The 19993-nt window shown below is 37.6% G+C and overlaps 1 protein-coding gene across 1 annotated transcript in view; it reads right to left on the bottom strand.

Annotated features, from left to right (window-relative positions):
- TIC21 (translocon at inner membrane of chloroplasts 21) overlaps window positions 1-19993 on the bottom strand; it is a 249121-nt gene that overhangs the window by 73172 nt on the left and 155956 nt on the right. The window contains exon 3 of the mRNA XM_089421038.1: window positions 10371-10574. Within this exon, the coding sequence (XP_089277164.1) occupies window positions 10371-10574 (204 nt within the window). The remainder of the gene's footprint in view (window positions 1-10370; window positions 10575-19993) is intronic.

Here is a 19993-nt window from a genome sequence, read left to right as displayed (position 1 = left end):
TCAATAAATAAACCCAACACATTTTGGTGTAGTCATCAATAAATGTCATCATATATTTATTTCCATTTGTAGAAGGAACAGGCATTGAACCACATAAATCTGAATGAATGAGTTCAAGTTTTCTATGTGCTCTGGAATGTGAATCATGAAAAGACTGTTTGCTATGCTTTCCTAGAATGCACGCATCACATTGCTTAAGTTTCCTAGGAATTGTAGGCAAACCAATAACACCATTTTTCTTCAACAAGCAGAGGTTGTCATACTTCAAGTGTCCAAATCTAGCATGCCATAATAAACTTGATGGAAATGTACCTTCTTCATAATGAGAATTGTATGAGAAATTTTGTGCATGAGCAAAGGTACCCTGCAGCTTGAGAAGCCTTTCTTCTTCTATCCTCGTCATGACAAGTGAGTGGTCTGATGCTTTTCTCACCTCAAGCTTGCCATCAAACATATGAATGGAGTGTCCTTGCTGGCGAATGTGGACCAAGGACAACAAGTTTCTCCTCAACTGTGGGAGATATAAAACATGATGTAGAAGAAAGTCTGGAAGACCAGGCAATTTAAGCCTGATTGTACCAAGCCCTGATGGCTTGAGTTTTGATTTGTCTGCAAAGTATACTACTCCATCAACATTGTCAGTAAATTCTTCAAAAAAATCTCTTCTAAAAGTCATGTGGCAAGTTGCTCCCGAATCAAGCAACCAATCATTTTTCCAAGAAGCAAGTGAAGCATTAAATAAGTCTTCATTTACTCCAATATTACAGTGTGCCACAACATAGTGATCGGATTCAGGTGCTATACCTTTCTCTTTGTCATTAGTTTTACCTTTGGGTTGGTTTCTTTCATGCTCAATTCTGTCCCAAGGCAACTTGCATGTGGATGCATCATGTGATCCATCTCTTTTGCAGCGTATGCAATCCAAATCTGACTTTTCTCCTTGAGAATGTTTGCCCCCCCTGCCTCTAAAATTTCTTCCTCTTCCTCTTCGACCACCTCTTCCTATCGAAGAATCTTGAGCAAGATTCTTCTCTCTATGTGCAAGGCACACAGCCTCTTCAGAAGACTGAGGCGTTGTCTTCTTCCCAAAAGCTTTCTCTCTTTTAGCAAATATTTTCACAAGGGAGTCAAAAGTAATATCTTTGAGGTTTCCATTTGCTTGCGATGACTCAAGATAATTTGAGTAAGTGGAATAAAGTGCCTTGAGAAAAGTTATCAAAGGAATGTCTAGTTCAACATTAGTGACTTCGATATCATGCATAATAGATTTTACTTCTGATGCAAGAGCAAGAGGATCATTATTTTGTAATTCAAGAGTGAACAATTTAATCATGAGTTAAACAACTTCAAGTGCAGAGTGTGAGTCATAGAGTCCCTTCAGTTTTTGTAAGGCTTCCAAAGCATTTGAAAATGGCGAAATATGGCGACCCACCTCTTCATTTACTGATGATGCAATCAATGCATAAGCCTTTTTGTTCTTATTTTCCCAAATGACGAATTCCTTGTCTGAGGTAGGTTGTTCTGGCTCTGTCTCCTTTTCCAACACACACTCCTTTCCACAACTCATTATAAATGAGAGTGTGTTTGATGTTCCAAGACCACTCAGGATAGTTCTCCTTCCCATTGAGAATCACTCCCACAACAAATATCAATGAGTAAATTTTAAAAAAATTTACTATGTAAAAAAAATCACTCTTCTGCTTGGTAAAAAAATGACGCGGGAGGTTGATGAAAATGAGGTGGTAGTATGTAATTCAACAACTGGTTAACTTTGTAACCAATCAACTGCGCTTAAATCCAGTTCTATGCGTGGATTTTCTCCTTGAGGGTCCCACTTATCTGACCAATCACTGCCGGTCCCTCGTTGACTTTCTCCTTTTATCAAGCGCTTCAATCTGTGTTGTTGATCTCACTTCTCCAGATCCAACGAATATCGCATCGTCCGCTCACCAACTAACCCAGACGATCTCCACCGTCGATGTGACACGTCCAATCGAACGGTTGTCGCACAATCTCGAGTGAAATCTTGCACGATCGATATCAGGTCGAGAGCGCGCGAGAAAAGTGGTTTTCCCGTACTACGTGTCGCCCGCTAAGGTTAATTGGGTGAATCTTAGGAGTATCGTTTATAGACTTTAGGGCATGTGAGATACCTCTTCCCACTTATCAATACCACCCACGTGCTTAATTCATACTTTTAATAAAGGCACTTAAGGAAAGGTTTAGCGCTTAAACTCAGTATGATTTATAACTAAAATGTATGAACAGAGAAAAATACTCGATTAGGGTCCAGAACATCGATACACAGTCATAAGAGAATTTCATTCATCGCACCCGTGTTTAACACTATGAAACCAAGAGAGTGATGAAACCATGAGAGGTATATCGGTAGGTAGCATGCATGCAGGTGTGGGAGTGATACCTCAACTGCGCTTGTGGAGAAGTTGCCTCACATAACTAGCCAAACATCTGCAGCAGTTGCCAAAGAGGTGCAGCAATTGCGAGAGAGGGGAAAACCTGCAAGAGGTCAGTTCTGCAAAATAGGCAAAACATAGGCAAAAGGGAGTTACAAAGCAAAGAAGGAAGCCAAAAATGGCGCTGGCTCTGATACCATGTCAGACCAGGAGGTAACTCCTCAAATGTAATCGTATTATTCATTCAGGTTGTTCATTATTATATACAAGAGAGAGTGACTGTTCAGTTCATCCCCCGATGACTCTCCATTTTCTCTATTATTTATTTACACTAATTACAGTTGTTCACTCAATCCCTATGATTAGGTGTCAACAATAAGTGTACATAAGAGCAGTGATTCCCCAAGCACAATAGCTCGTTTTCAATTCCTAAAATGAGAGTCCAATGCGTCTCTTTATACAAATTTGGGAGGAAATCCCAATGAAAAATGCATCAACAAGTGGCATGAGATGAGAATCCCAATGAAATTCAAATTTCACAAGTGGTAATAGACAACTGTAGTTGACTGATATCCCAAAGATCAAAAGTTCCCTTGTTGGCCTGTGTATTCTTCTATAGATGGCAACGTATGAGTATGAGTGACACAAGCATATATTTGTGTGGAAATGAAGGGAAACATATCCCACAATTTACTCTTGAAAACTGCCACCAAACAAATGTAATGATTGTTGTGAACTGCCACTAAATCAACATTGTCCCATGAACCCATAGTCCTCAAAAACGTGTGCAAATCTTGTCCCTGCGTGTGTTCTAGAAGACTGCCAGCATGAGGGCTGAGTGTAGTTGGCTCTGATCTCAATTAGATTTGTGTGTACTTGGCTGGATACTCACATAAACAAGAGGGTGTTGACTTGGGGTAGCATCAGATGTGCTCTAGCCTCGAAACTTGGTGGAGAGGCTAAGAAACATGAGATCTCCAATACCCAAAATTGGTTTGGGTAGATACTAAACAGTTCGAGAGATATTAAAATTATTTATATTTTTAATGGAGTCCCTAAGTCTAAACTTGAGGAAAATAAAATATTAATGTGTATTAATATAAAACTGTGTTAGAATGGTCCAAAAGTCATGGATCAAGCCAGAATTAATCTTAGCCATTGATTAGGGACTTAATCTCGGTCGTTGAATTGTCAACGAGAAAAGTATAAGAGGAGGATTGAGGGTCACTTGAAGAACACACCGAGTTGATCAAGATTTCGATTTTCTGGGGCAGGGTTTGCTGAGGAAGTCAAAAGAGTGATCAGAGTTGCAGCTGACAGACAGTGAATACAGAAGCAGAGAGGCAAAGATAGTACCAGGAGGATCAGTGCAGAAGCCAGGGGAGAGGGACGCAGAGCCAGCCAGAGCTCACGCAAAGGCAACCAGGAGCTGCACAGTGCCTCAAAGAGCCAGCATGGGTGACGCAGAGGCTCTAAGGGTTGACGCAGTGCCTCCAAAGGCTGACGCAAGGCGAGCTAGGGTGACGTTGGGCAGACGCTGGGGTTGGGTTGACGCATTCCCTAGAGGCTGATGCTGGGGTTTTTGTGGGGCAGATTGGAGTTGGGAGTTGTCGGAGTGTTTATCCGGGGTTTCAACCAGAACATCTGTCTCCGACTGAGACGTACCACTGCCGAGATTATTCTCTGTTGGGTGAGCTGGTTTTGGCACCCAGATTGTATTCTAAAACTGCTTAATAATTAAAACCCTCAGATAGCTACACTGGTTTTCCCACATTGGGTTTTTTCCGAGGACATTGGTCCAAAAAACGGTGTCACTTGTGTGCTTGTTTTGTTTACTTCAGTTGATGATCTGTAATGTGTTGAGCATGTACTTGTATTTATTTTCAGTATTTACATGGTAAATAACTTGTTAATTAATCAGAACAAGTAGGCAGAAATAAATCAGAAAAGTACATGAAGGGTTTCTAACAGTTAGATTTAGAAATTGCAATAAAGGGCTTTAAAATGGAAACACGCTCTACTTCAGTTGAAGTCAACTGCTCATCCAAATTCGCATATGATCCTTGTGGTTGGCTAGCAGTTTGAGTGCTATCTTTTAACTAGTTGTTGGTGCCACCGTGTGAGTTAAGAGTGGAGACAAACTCCATTCTACTTTAATGACAAACCTGTTGAGAGTGGAGACAAACTCCACTTATACTTTAATGACAAACCTTTGATTTCTGGCAGCATATTTTTGCGTTGAAAATTATTTTGACTGGAATTGCTTGGATTTTCATTTACACGTGCATATTTCCCTTTGATAAACCATACGTAGAGTAGGAGGGTGAGGTGGGGTCCATTCCCCACTCACACTTTTAACTTTAGACTTTGGCTTCAATTAAATCCACTATATTTGAATTAAATTACAAGTAAATTTGTAGCCATACGTAACATTTCATGAAACCAACGTGATACTTTTGACTTGCTTTTGACTTGGCATATTGACTTTGACTTGTACCTTCTATGGTGGGCCCCACATGCTTGCCACATCTCCTTTGACCTTTACTGAGATTTTCCTTGTCAAAATTTGACTTATCTTGACTTTGGAAAAATTTCTAAATTTTTCCAATTATTCATTTTTTTGAATTTTTTCCTCATTTTTGCTACTAGCATTAGGAAAATCAACTTTTGAGGGATTATAAGTCGTTTTTTTGACCCTCAAAGTGGGTCCTAGAATAATGTTGGGCCTCTGAGGATGAATTTTGAGTGGTCACACACCCCGGACATTTCCTAAGGCCACTTATTTACATCATTACATAGAAAATAATTTAAAGATCTCATTTTGCGGGAAATTTTTAATTATTAAAAAATCCTACTTAGACCTAGCCAAATTCCACAAAAAAATTTGTGTGATCTAGTATGGTAATATAAATCCTCTAGACACTAAGATGTGTTAGGGGCTCAACCTTCAAACCGTCACCTTGGCTTTGGAGTAAAAAGTGAGTGAAAAAACCCAAAAAGTTATCCGCATCTAAAAAAAAATGGATGATTAACCAGATAAAAAAAACACTCCAAGGTGTACTTATTTGTTGATCGAGTCCCAACATCCTAGGCTTGTTACAGACTTAAAAACTCATCATTACTAGTATCACTTATTACAATTCCCCGTAGGGTGTGGAATCTGGGTACAAGAAAGATGATGAGAACAGAGAAGTAGAGTTAAAAAACTCTATTGACTGATGATATATGATGGTACAAGTGTCCTTTGGATCATTATTGGGCATGGAGTCTTTTATATAATTATCATATGCCACTCTAGTGGTCAACAAGTCCTATCCTTCATTATGGCACCCATGGACCTCATTAGGCCTCCTAGAGGGCCCTACGACATGCATATATGAGCTAGTTTGGTGGGCTTGTTGCCAAAAGTTAGATTATTAGAACATTATTTTTGGGTTTATGTAGGCCAAAGAGGCTAATTCAAACTCCTCATTAGTGTATAAATACAAGTGAGATGAGTTCATTATCTCATCATCGCTTTGTATTGGATCTTTTCTCTCTCTTGAGAATTTCATACCTTTTCTAGAGGATGAATTGGAGCTTTATGGATGAATTATGATGTGTGGATATTGGTCTATCTTATCTTGGAGCTTCTCTTTTGTCAATTTTGGATGGTTGGATATATTTTGTTACATGTAAGTACATGCTTTTAATGTTATTTGTAGGATACTAAACAAAATTAATACACAAAAAAAATACCAGATACATAGAAATGGCGGAAAAAACCTCAACCTTACTATATTCCTCTCATCATGTGCAATGTACAAAGAATGATAATAGTACAAATAAATACATGAGGAAGTTTGTCTCAAGATAGTATGTCTATCTTGGACACTATGGTTGAGAAAATATGTCAACAACACACTAATCTAGGAGCCTAACTAGTTGGAGAGAATCTCTCATCCTAACTAAACTCCCTAGTTTGAAGAATTAACGCCTACTTCTCAAGATTTGATTTATTTAATTATAATTTTGGATTTATAATTGTTTTATTATGAGAGTGAGGCTAACATTATTCTTGTTTCACTTTGTCATATACATTGGACTGGGATTTTCACTATTTCTAGGGCTAATTGCTGCATGCATTTACATCTTAAAATTGTGGAATTTGTCTCTATTATAACATCTCTCAATGTATGGGCCATGTAATATGAACGAAATTTCCTATGGGTAATTCTATCAAAGAATTTGACTTTGATAAGCCATCTCCTTTGCACATCAAAATATAAAAGTTGCATTGCTTCTCCTTGACCTAGAAGGCTAGCAAAGTAATCTTGAGGCCTCCTTGACTAAGAATCAAGAATCCTACTCATTTTTTCATCATAGACTCCATTCTCCCAAGACTAAGATACTGATCTACCAAGAGGTGGTCACCAAAAGTCACATCCTTTCACTTTCATTCAGGTTTAACCAAATCGGGGTACCTAGGGCATCAATTTCCTAACAAACTAGCCCTCCAAAATGTTAGATCTCTTATGGTCTCATGCGTTGGTGTTTTCTGAAGGTCTCCTCCAATTTTGAAACCATTCTGACGGTGGGGTTGGGAGAAAAGCCAAGCCCTAACTCCGGGATCAAACTTTGCCTTAGCATCGCCAAGGCTAGTGCCTCATAAGATCAAACCAACACCTTCAAGTGAAAATCCTTTCTTTGATCCTTTCCCCATCTTGTCTAGGGCAAAAACATCATTGGTTGTTATACTCATTCCTCTTATCCTAGACCGGGTCCACTTAGTCTCGTGTGGTCCCGTTCCTTTGAAAAGACAATTCTTCAAGAACCATCTGGGATGCCAATTACAATAAGGATTTTAGGGATTGGGAAGTTCCTTCATAAGTCATATCCCATAAACCTAACCCTTAAATCCTGCCTTCCTTTCCCTAGAAGACATTGTTCCTTACTTAGAAAGCAAGCAAGCCTTATCTATTTAACTCTTCCAGGAAAGGGATTATTACGGTCACTCCACATCATTTCATTGACTTATCATTCATCAGTGACTCCAAAATATACCAGGTCTCCTCCCATCTGTGAAAGTCCGTAAATAGAAGGGAGCCTTAGCTAAGGTGATAGTGGGCTAAGTCTCCATTTGTTTCCCTTGGCCTAGCATTTGCCCTTTAAGGATCCGCTTTAAGTCCCTTGCTAGTTTGAGCTGTAACAAGTTATTTAGCATCTTAGCCATTTAAAGGGGCTTTGTCTTTCAAAAATTGAACTCTTAACTCTTGTATAAATAGGAGAGACCTTGTCTCATCCTAGCATCACACTTTGGATTTTCAATACCTCTATTAGAGATTTTCGGACCTGCAATTGTGGATGGTTTTTGGAGATTTTGGATGAATTTTGATGTTTGGATAAATTTGCTATCTTTCTTGGAGCTTCTATTTGGCATTGTTATGGATGGATATGTTCTTCATTATCTTGTAAGTGCTCTTTATTGATAAATTTTTGATTTTTTTAATGTCTAATGCATGGAATATTGTCTCATGGTTATTAATGTGCCCTAATTGATGAAATATTGTCTAAAAATTGTAACTATTGGGAAATTTTGCATGTATTATTCATAGATAGTGAATGAATGAATGTTCCTAGAGGATTTATTGCATTTGCATCCTTGAAACTCCATTGACAGGTTCCATCGAAGTATAAATATCTAGAGGTATTGTGTAGATGCATCCATTAGGGGTAGCGAAGCTACTTCTTTAGGTATCCTTAAAGTAGTGAGTTGCCAAAATTGAGATTATCCTTGACTCCTTAGCCTCCCAATGGTTAGGCATTGATCCTAAATCCTTGGTAATCACCCTAAACTTGAAAATCATCTCTCTTTTCACCTTTATTCCTTGTCCCCTTAAGGATAAGGAGCCATCTCTAGGGCTTGGTGCGAAATCTCTTGGAGGAGGACATTTTGAATTTCATTTTGATAGAACTCTTTCTTCGTGTCTTCTCTAGTGATCCTCAAGTTTTGGTGGATTTCCCACGATGAATCTTCGGAAATTTGATGCCCTAGTCATCACATCAAGAGAGAACCCTAGAAGCTTATCCTTCAACTCGGGGGTTTCTTTGAAGGCTTTAGTACTTGTTGAAGTAAACCTTACATTACTTTTTCTCGTCTACCTTGACCTTGGATGCACTCATATCTCATCATATATCTCAACCCTAGGTCTCGTGTAGTCATCTTTCAAAGGGGCCTTTCGTGGAAGGTCTTACTAGCTTCTCCCAAAGCTAATACCTTTCTTGAACCCTTCCATTGAATGAGCCACCTACCCTCACATCATGCCTATCATAGATATTCATCTATCACAAGTCAATGTTATCGGGACTCCTCCTGTCGGTGAAAATCTGAGAAGAGTAGGGGACTTAGGCTGTGGTTACAATGGGCCTCTGTCCAAAGTGTTTTTGTGCCCTCTAGCGTTTGCCTCTTCACAAGGCCTGCTAGTTTGTGCAGCAACAGAGCCTACAGGATGCCCAAAAAATAAAGATATTATTTTAACTTTTCACAATTCTTCTAGTAGGAGTCTTCTTGGTACGTGGGAATACTACTCAATGCTACAAAAAATCAACACAAAAAATGATGAGTAGCATCTACAAAATGTAGGGAAGTGCTCAAGGGTTTCCCTACAAGTTTTCCTTTGGAAGAAACAAAAGAAATATAGTTCAATATATATATATATATATGTTTTCCTTTGGAAGAAACAAAAGAAATATAGTTCAATATATGTTTTCCTTTGGAAGAAACAAAAGAAATATAGTTCAATATATATATATATATATATATATATATATATATGTGTGTGTGTGTATGTATATATCAGTTAAAATGTTATAATATAATAATATCTAAGCTTTCTAGTGATATATGAATGAATAATATATGGAAAGTTCAAACTTTAGGTTAAATAGCATACATATCATGATGGAACATGCAAAGGATGATAAACCATATGCACATTGGGGGCTGTAAGCATTTCAACCTGCCCTAGGCATGTATCCATTCTGACTAGCCATAGGGCCCATATGAGTTCCCACTGGTAAAAGGGCATGTATGTACTTCAAGTCTCAGTGATTAAGCAGAGATGGATTTTCAGCATTCCGACAAGGGCACTATCCATTAATGCAAGCTATTTACACATTTCAGGGTTTCTATTCCAGCAATTTGTGTATCAACTCCGGACAAATTAGAATACTAATACACTGATGTACTCATATATGCAGTTTCCAGCAATCATGTATGCATTTTAAGTTCCAATGGTCGAATGCACAGCAAATAATTGTCCTGAAATGCATGGCAAGTAAATGTCAATCTTTAGCTGGTAAGGACCTTAAAATTTTGTTCTATATGACAAGCAAGGAGCTTCTTGGCAGCCCCAGCCACGGTATTCGATGGATATGCCCTCCTGATGGGAACACTCCCAAGAAGTTCCCAAAGCCTCTCCGGCTCTCCCTACAGAAAAGGAGTATTTTATACCCTCTCCAAAGCTCCCAGGACTGGGGATATGGTGGCTGTATTCCCCAACACCCAGCAGTCATACCATGAAACGTAGGTATTGTATTCTCCTTTCCAATTCAACCACATATGCTCTCTTTTTCTTCAAGATTGTACGAGATGAACCCAAAGAGGTTGATAGCCCAGTACAATTTCTACCATTGGGAGATCGATCCTGTATTTTAAATTGCAGCGACTGATGTGAGGTATGGTCAACTCTACCACTTCCATTGGAGGATCAAATTGATAATTGATTTCTGTTGTAAGAGGAATAAATCAGAGTTGATAAGCAAACCATGTATTTTTTTTCAAACTATAAATCAAAACTTGAGAGTTACGATCGCCAAAAACTAAACACTAGAGTAATTAGAGAGTGAAGAACTAAATTGAGAGAGATAAAACAGCGCCTACACTTAAAGAAGAGTCCTGAAATAAAGAGAACATACCTGAACCAAAAAGACATCAAGAGCCAGGACTGGGCTATAGGCTGGTGATAATCCTTGGTAATATGGATTAGCAGAAGAAGTAAGAGCCTTTGCCACTAATAGTCCCACAGTAGCTTGCATCCCAAGCACTGTGGCACCCATACCAAGAATATTTATAACAATTCCATTTTTTAGGTTTTTCACCACATCAGCACGAGGAGGAGCCTGAAAAACAAATGTGGAGGATGAAATGGTCTCATTAAATATTTTTCATTTCCGGGAAGCACAATCATAATAAACCATTTTAATCTTGTTGACAGAATACTATTAAAACAACACTGCCTCAAAATTTAAAAATCAAGATCAGATATGACAACAATCAAAATAATCTCAAAATTATTAGAAAAGAAGAGGGTATGGACGGTTATGAATCAGGTTGCTTTCACACTTCCACTATGTACTGATACTGGATGCCATTTTCAGTCCTATTTATCTACTTATTGTAGTCACTTGTTGGACATTAATAAACTATCTTATCTAGTATCTTTGCAGAACATTACAAATTATAAAACAAATATTGTTTACTTTGGGGATATTTCAATGAGTAAGGTCAGAAATATTAAGAACACCCCATTTGAGAAAATCTGAAACAGTTTTAATATTTTTAGGTTGAAACATAATCTCCACATTGGCAAAGGTCATTACTATTCAACTATCTAATAGAAAAGGGCATTTTACCTAGTGAAAGAGAGCCACTCAGTCACTCGCAGAAAGCAGTATTAAGTCCCTATGAGTCACACTTTTTGAAAACACAAGGAATTAAATTGGCAGCATATAGCTTGATGAAAGAAATGGAGGAAAGAAAGAAAGATATGTCATCAAGTGACCAGAATTGCCAATAGGACTGGAGGTTACTATGAGTACACATACAGCAAGAGAGTGAATATGGCAATTAGAGCATAGTTTTAAGTCCAAAAATTAAGAGCTTAAATGAAAATAGTAAAATAGTATCCACAGTAAAACAGATGTGGCTTCTGGAACGATCAGAATAATGCCCAATTCTAACCACAATGAGTTTCCCAGAATCTGTTTTGAGTGTAATCCAAAGAAATGGGGCTCCCTGACTCAGCATTGTAAACAATCTTAGGGAAGTGCCTTGTGAATGTTAATAGATTAGTAGATGTGTCTCTCCAATCATCTAAAGGCTGATATGCTTATTGTGGTAGTGAAGAAGCTCATCATGAGGTGATATTGGATGAGCTAGCGCTTGTTGCTCTCACCCTTCCAAACTGCCAGCGAGGTAATATCTGTACTCTAGTAGTGTAGTAAGGGATTTATTGGGCTGTATAGATCTTTTGAGTATTTAGCAGAATCATGTTACTGTTTGCTCAACAAGGGCTATAAGCAGAGGGTAATATAATATAATAAAGTGAAAATCAACAGCCCTTGGATTATCCTTTCTCAGAATCTCAACAAGTATTGTCTTATGGAAGAAAATCTCTCAAACAAAATGATGCTATATTAACACTTTTGTGATGCTATATTAACACTTTTGTTGATAATTCTAGGGAAAACAAGCTAGAACAATTTTCTTCAAGAGATAACAACTTCCAATGATCAGTTAGCATCAATTACATATGCATATAACATCCAATATCATTAAGCAGTTATACAAGAAAATTTCAACCAATAAACATGAAAGAGCAGTAAAAATAACCATGAGACAATGAGACATGAGAAACAGAAATTTAGGCCTGAGGCTAGGGCAAAACCGATAAGGGGAAAACCCAGAAATATTTCCTTATGAGAGAGAGAGAGAGTTCAAAATTCATCAATACATCCAGAAAAACGAAAATATGACAGCTGGCCAAAAACAAGTGTTAAGCCTTCCTGAGATTTTTGGCATCCTCCTCCTTTCTCCTTCGCTAGAACATAGATGATCAAATCACAAGTTGATGTGCCAAATGAGGAGGAGAGGCTCACATATTTATAATCTTCCAAAGGGGTTCGAATGGGTGCCTCCACGGGGCCCAGCCGACTTGAACAATAGGAGTCTGAACTGAGCAATTTAGGAGGCATAACATAAATTCAAATTTTTCTATTTCTTCTCATGATGAAAATACTGACCATGGCTACTCAAATTCCAACAACTTTGATACCGCATCAAATTGATACTCAATATATATTTAGAAATATAACTTATCTTGAAGTGCAAGTAATCAGACATAGATAATGAAATACATCCATGGATTTATGGCAAGAAAGTAATCTCTTCAGAAATATTAACACTATACAAGTTGCAAATGCCTCTCTTTCTTAATTTTCCACAATTCATACATCGTGTATTTATTGTCACTCAAGAATCAACCTTGACACAAGACCCATTTCATATCCCATGACTCTTCACCTTTTAATGATACATTGTTTGTCTTAACTCAAAATGTCTCTTCACACTTAACACTCATTCATCCTGATAAATGGCAACCATTATTGCATTAGGACTTTACCATTGATCCCATGTGACTAACATTAAAATGACCTTGATGACTTAGTTTATAACCTATACACAACTAATTTTGTGTGTTGATATCTAAGTCACCACACCACATTCGACAAATTTCAAGCTTGAGATTCAAAACTCGTCAAATCTCAAGCTGAATCAAACTAATTCAGCTCAATTTCGTCAAACTCAAAGCCGACTGCAATTTCGAATTCAAATTTGAATCCAAAGCAAATTTTAAACGATTAAATTCATCTATTTTTTCAAATTCAACAACTAAAATTCAATGAACAGAAAAAAAAAAAATTAAAAATAAAAATAAAAAACGCTAAGCTGTTCCACATGGTTTTGGCTCGTTCCTCATGGTTTTTCTCACATGGGATTTTCATTTCTTTAAAGGATGTGCTGCAGGAGTCCCAAGTCCTGACTTGCTTCCCCTCCTCCACACATTTGTAAGCCTGTACCAACAGCCATTCATCCCTCCAAGAAACTTGAAAGTCCTTGACTCTGCCCAACAGACTATAGTGTACACCTGTATCAAACAGCCCTCCTCCGCGAGTTGACTGAGGACTCAGCCCGACAGTGTAGAACACACCTGTGACCTGCACCTCTGCAACCCCATAGAATATTGCTGAACAGAATATCGTGGATTTAAAGATATCAGTCAAAAGAGATGTTACAGATGCAAGCCAAAAAATAGAGAAAAAGATTGATTGCAGCCCAAGCCCCAAGAGTGTCATCTAGGGAACTTTCAACGAGAAATTTGCTGAAAGGAATAACTGTACAGAAGAGCACAACTGTGCATGTAAGTATATCTTTAAGTTTTTATTTCCTGTTCCAGTTTAAATGTCGACCTCTTTTGAACAAGCATTGGTTGAATTATTTACACAGGTTTCTTTCAAGTTCAATACTGTAAACTAAAATTTGAAACATGGTGCCAAGTTTCCATTTGCAAGCTACTGCCCCATTAGGAGTCATTATTTTTAAACATTGTGGCTACACAGCAGTGGTGAAAATTTCTGGTAATACAAAAAGCAAACTGGAATCTTCACCCCTGGACATTAACATTGAGGATCAGGATAAAGGCAGTGCCACTGCTCTAAATGTCAATAGGTGTTGCCAAAAACCAATATAGAACCTTTCATTTTCACTTCTTACACTTTTCCTTTTCATTTGCTACACTGACCTCCTTTTATTTATTGGAATTTGAGACCTACATCTCCATACAATGCAATTAATATTTAACATTAAACATAATCTTAAAACTTTCCAGACCAAAACTTCTGAAAAGAGCACAATGAACAGATTAAGAGGGGCACGGCGAGTAGAAATCTAATTAGATGGCACCTCAAAAATCCATTGCTGAGGCATGGAAATATTTGAAGAGTGAAGGGTCAGAATGTATTTGTCAGTTATATAGAAGATATTTCACTGGTACCCTTAACCAGAGCAGTGGACCACTTGCTTAGTATCTATAATGGAAATGGAGGTGGCATGGAAGGATGCCCAATGATATCTGATGAGAAGAACGATGCAGTGCACAGCAAGATTATGACAAATCAAAAGCAGAATAGCAAGGAAATAAAGAGGCAACAAATTGAGAGGGAGATTGCCATGTCTTCTTCACATACCATTCCTTTTTTCACCTCAAACTTGAGTGAATCATCCTCCACCCCACCAAAAATAGGTGGAGCGTCAACATTACATGCATTCTGGAAACCCGTGGAGAAGCAACAAGTTGATGATGTTATAGCTGAGTATTTTTATGCATGTACAATTCCATCTAATGGCTACAAAACTATATTTTTAAAATGCATTCAAAAAGGCTGTTGATTTTTGCCAAGGGGTATGTTCCTCCCAAGGTTGAGGCTTTAAGAACCACGCTGCTAAAGAAAAGAAAACAAAGGAAAGATTGGCAAAGAGGTTGGTTGGTATTAAAAATTCTTGGAAGTATACAGGTTGCACAATTTTGAGTGATGGTTGGTTGGATTTAAGCCATTGACCATTGATTAATGTGTTTGTTTATTGTCCTCAAAGGGTGTTTTTTTTCATAAAGGAAGTTAATGCAATGGATCAAGAGACTACAGCTTAATATATTTTCAGAATTTTGGATGAAGCAATTCAAGAGGTTGGTGTTGAGAAATCAATGTACTTGTAGATTAGGATTGATTCCTCTTACTTGATAATCACTTGTGAGTGTTTGTCGGCTTTTATCATGTCTTCTTCATCAAGCAATTACCAAAACATAAAATACATGAAGATCACAAGAACACAAAGAACACGAGATATAGGCTCCAGGCCAGGGCAAAACCCCACAAAGGGGAAAACCCAAACAACTTTTCTTCTTATAGAATCAGATCAAATTGAGACATCCAAAACCCAAAGACCAAGACCAAGACCTCCACATGCCCCAAGTCATCCCTCTTTCAGAACCTTCCTCAAACAAGTCAAATTCAACGCTGGTCAAACTCCAACAATCTGGTCAAACTCAGAATTTCGGTCCTGCAACTTCGAACCTGTAGCTCACAGAATTACCCCAGAAATCTCACACGTGTGGGCACAAACAAGAAATTTCGGCTTTCTCTCTCTTCTTTGACTTCTTGCTCTTTCTCTTTTGATTTTCACTACTTTTCTTCTTCTTGTTCAGAGATCGAACTTGTGTGAGTGAGTGACCAAATGGGGTCAGAGTCTCTTCCTTTTATAGTCATTCATGTGATCAAATTGAGCCTCTTCTAGGATGACTTGACAAGGCAGGGACGACTTGGTCTTCTGGGACAAAATGACTCTATTGACTTAAAAAGAATATTTTTCTTTTGATACAATATAGTCCAAATGGGACTTTTACAATTTCCAACAGTTGGTGAGGAAAATGTTGTTCAATTTGTCACTCATAATGTCTCAAATTGCGTTGATGCAAGAAAGATGATTATGGAGAGAACACCTTTTGTAGCTCATTGCTTGGATTTATTGCTACATGATTTAGTCAAATTTCCATGGATCAATGAGGCAATTCAAAGAGCCAGAATAGTTGTAAACATGGTCATTAACTATCATCTGACAGTGAGCTTATACAGAAAAAATGCAACTAGAGAGTTTTTGAGGCCTTGTGATACACAAGGTTTGCCACATTTTACATTACTCTGAAAGAGTTGTTGAAGAGAAAACAAGCCTAAGAGCTATTTTTTGCAACGCTGAGTGGGGCAGACCTCACCTTTTAAAAGAAGCAAAGGGAAAGTATGTCGAAGAAATGCTGAGTGGGGGAGATCTCACCTTTTAGAAGAAGCAAAGAGAAACAATGTAGAAATAATGTTAGGCAACAACTTTTGGCAAGATTCTGAAAAAGTTTTAAACATGTCTGGTCCGATTGTTGATGGGCTCCACATGATTGATGGTGACAAACCTTGTATGGGTTTTGTTTACTAAGCCATGGACCATTGCATGTGCTTTGATAATATGGATGCTGATTACCAAGAGATTTTTGAAGATGGAAGATAATGCATAGTCCTTTCCATGCAGCAGCATGCTATTTGGACCTTAAGATTATTTGGGGTATCAAGAAATCAAGATGAAGAAGTCATGAGTGGACTTTAAGAGGCTGTTAAAAGGCTAAATCCAGATCCATCAATTGCAGGTCTGATTAGATCGCAGCTTTGGGCATACAAGTTAGAGGAAGGGACATTTGGAATCAAGGCAGCAAAATATGATAGGGTTGAAACTGAAAGTGCTCCAGCAGCATGTGGGATTATTATTCATCAAGGGCCACAAAATTGCAAAAGCTTGCAATTCGTGTCTTGAGACAAAGATCAAGTGCATCAATGTGAGAAAAGAATTGGAGTGCCTTTGACCATATTCATTCCAAGAAAAGAAAGAGACTGTTATCTGGAAAATTGGAACATCTTGTTTATATTTGTAGTAATCTACAATTGGCATTAAACAATGTGGCTAAAGCTTCATCCAATTTTTATGAGAAAAAGTTCAATCCTGTTCCAGATGCATTAGATGATGAAGATGATTTTGATATTGAGAGTGATAGAGCCAGTCCTAAATCCATTGGTGAATCTAGTGATCACGCTTCTAGTGGTTTCACTGCCTCGAGTGCTCTTTGTGATATAGAGTTTTTTTATGTGACAAGTAAGCCACAGGAACATCAAGAATAAAACTCGTGCCCCCATACTAGTTTCCTTTTTGGATGCTGAATTGTGTAAAACTTTATCTAATGTTCTTGTTTTTAATGTTATGTTTCATAAACAAGATTTTAAATTTTGAACAAGATGGCGTGATTTTGAAATACATGTTTAATCATTTTAGCATGCTATTTTCATTTCTATCATGTGTTTAATTACATATATTTTTTAATTTTTTAAATTGTGTAGTATCTTGAATTTAATGCCAAATTTTATTCCAAAAAAATTTCACTGTCAAATTTTCTCAAACTTCAAGGTCATCGAACTGAAATTCGGACCAGGTTACTTAGGTAGATATTTCCCAACACTTCCCTTAGCCAAAAACTAAATTATTTGGGACTCCCTTTGCAATCAAAAGCCAAGAGTTATCTACTCCCTTTTAGCTTATGTTACAAGGTGTAAGCACAACCCCTACCAAAAATTCTTCTGTTGTTGCTGGTGTATGATATCCTTGCTAAGAATTCACTGCTTCAACTGGCATGTGAGATCATTCTGAAAATTGCACAACTCCTACCGGTGCCTGAGATCCCTGCTAAAAGATCTGTAGCTCCGGGAAGAGGCAGGCAACTGTCCCTCAACTCTGAAGCTTGTTGTTTCCCTTGCAAGCCATTTGGTCCTAATCTTGGAACACCTTGCTCAACTGCCACAGACTGCCACTTCATCTTTGGGTCAATGTGGAAAAAAGTTTTCTTCAACTCTACCTTGAATCAATACCCATTAGGTTATTTGCTAGGATTACCACACTCTAATTTATCTAACTAGTTTTTACCTAGATCACCCCGAACCATCATTGTTGAAGGTGATACAAAATATTGAAAAGAGATAAAAAGCACTATGTAAGATTATTATTCATCATATGAAATGAGGCATAAAGTACAGACATATTTAGACATCACTGATGTAACTCTAAATCATACATGAGTGTGTTTAACACCTTAATAACTTTAATTAACTTTTAACCTTATTTATCTCAACTAGCCTAAGTTGCATCTACATTTACTTACCTAGGCCTTATTTCTAAGATTACCACGAACAAGTTTATCTAACAATTTTTTACCTAGATTGCCCCAAACCATCATTGTTGAAGGTGAGATAAAATATCAAAAAAAAGAGAAAAAATGCACTATGTAAGATGGTTACTCAATCATATATAAAACAATGATGATGATTAACGTCCACTAAAGACCAAAATGGCCTATTGGACCTTAAGATGGTAAGAGATTACTCAAAATTCTTTAGCATTTTATTTCTATGCTCGAAAAGCATTAAGAGAAGCGCTCCAAGATCACCATAGCACCAAGTACATATTTGGATATGATTAATATAACTGTAATCCATGCATGAGTGTGTGTTGACTTTAATTAACTTTTCACATTATTTATCTCAGCTTGCCTAAGTTACATTTACATTTACTTACCTAGACCTAACACTTTAACTTTTAATTATTTAGGTAAGTTAATATTGGCCATTAAAATCTATCAATTGTATAACCAAAAACCCCAAACCATGAATAGGCCTCACTACATGCTTAAAGATTTTGTGGACTCTGTGACTCACGTTCAGACTACCTTTGACCCACATGACTTCCACTAAGATGAACATCTAGGGAGTAACTCATCAGAGAAATTAAAATCTTTGCCCCACTCATCCACTCTAAGTCTCTAACTGAATGTGTCAAGCAAGGGATCACTTGATTTTATACATATCTAACAAAATTGGTAACAACTTTGAAAGCATTTACCCACAGTTCTTGTTCCTTTCAACTCCATACATTTTTTAGTTAAGTTTTAACCCTGCCTTATCGTCACTTGTTGCCATGTGTGTCTGTCATCTCAAATTTTTATGGACACCAACTATTTCTTTTAGTAACTTAAGTTCTCTCGGTTTAAACCTCTTCAAATTTTTGAGGGGGAATCCCTAGGCGACTTTAGGAGTCAACTAACAATCAGTAACACTTAAATCAAAATAAAAACTTTCTGTCATTAATAATTCTGTTAATAAATGTGAAAACACAATTGTAGTTTCAAACGGGAGGAAACATTAAACAAACCTCCTTTGTAATCATTCAAACAGCAGAAAAGAGGATCTTTTGAAATAAATTGCCGCTCAAAAATCTGAGACTGCACAGCAAAAATCAAAATATAAATAAACCACCAGGGACAGAGAACAACATCAAAATCATGTAAAATGCTGCCTGTGAACAAATCGCTGCTTGTGAAGACCTATATATCTTAAAGACTGTACCCGCAAATGATCTGGAAGCTACAGCAAAAATCACAGATCATTACAAAGTCTTGAACGTATTAAATAACTCAGCGATATAGCTTCCAGATGCCTATTTAGTTGTAGTGGTAAACACTGTGCAAGGTAATTCGCCATCTCATGTTAGACACATAATCCTTCAGGGTTATTATTTTTATATTATTATCAGTGTTCCATGGGGATGTGTCCCACAGTGGGGAGCATGCTCCCCACCTTTCCCATGCCTTGGGGAGGGGGCAATGCCTAGGCAAATGTTTCGCCACATCCATCTTTTGGGAAAACTCAAGGAAACGCAGAGGGAAACGTTTCCCCAATGTGGGGGACGCATTTCCCCAAAAGGGGTGCTTGTGGGCGTCCCCCCTTAAAAAAGGGGTTTCTAGGAATTTCCCCAGCTAAAGGGGGGCATCTAGTCGTCCCCAAAAATTTTCCTAAAAACAATAATTTGAGTGGAGAACCCTAATATTCAACCCTAGGGCCAAACTAATACTATTTAATTAAGGGTAATGTTTGACACTCTCCTTTATCTTTCAATTTCATCCTTTTACTTAAATTTTAAACAGTACCATTAATTGTTATTGTTTCAGGATGTTAGAGAGTGTTTCCAACCTAATTGGATTTCATATCAAGTAAGTAAAAATTTAAATCCCACTCAATATCCAGCAGACTGAACACTTTTCAGGATTTGGGGGGTTTACAAT

Source organism: Pinus tabuliformis, chromosome 6 (genome assembly GCF_031772625.1).
Source record: "Pinus tabuliformis cultivar Carrire ecotype Pingquan chromosome 6, CPIR1, whole genome shotgun sequence".
Classification (NCBI taxonomy): Eukaryota; Viridiplantae; Streptophyta; class Pinopsida; order Pinales; family Pinaceae; genus Pinus; species Pinus tabuliformis.
This window is presented reverse-complemented; position numbering and strand designations above follow the sequence as displayed.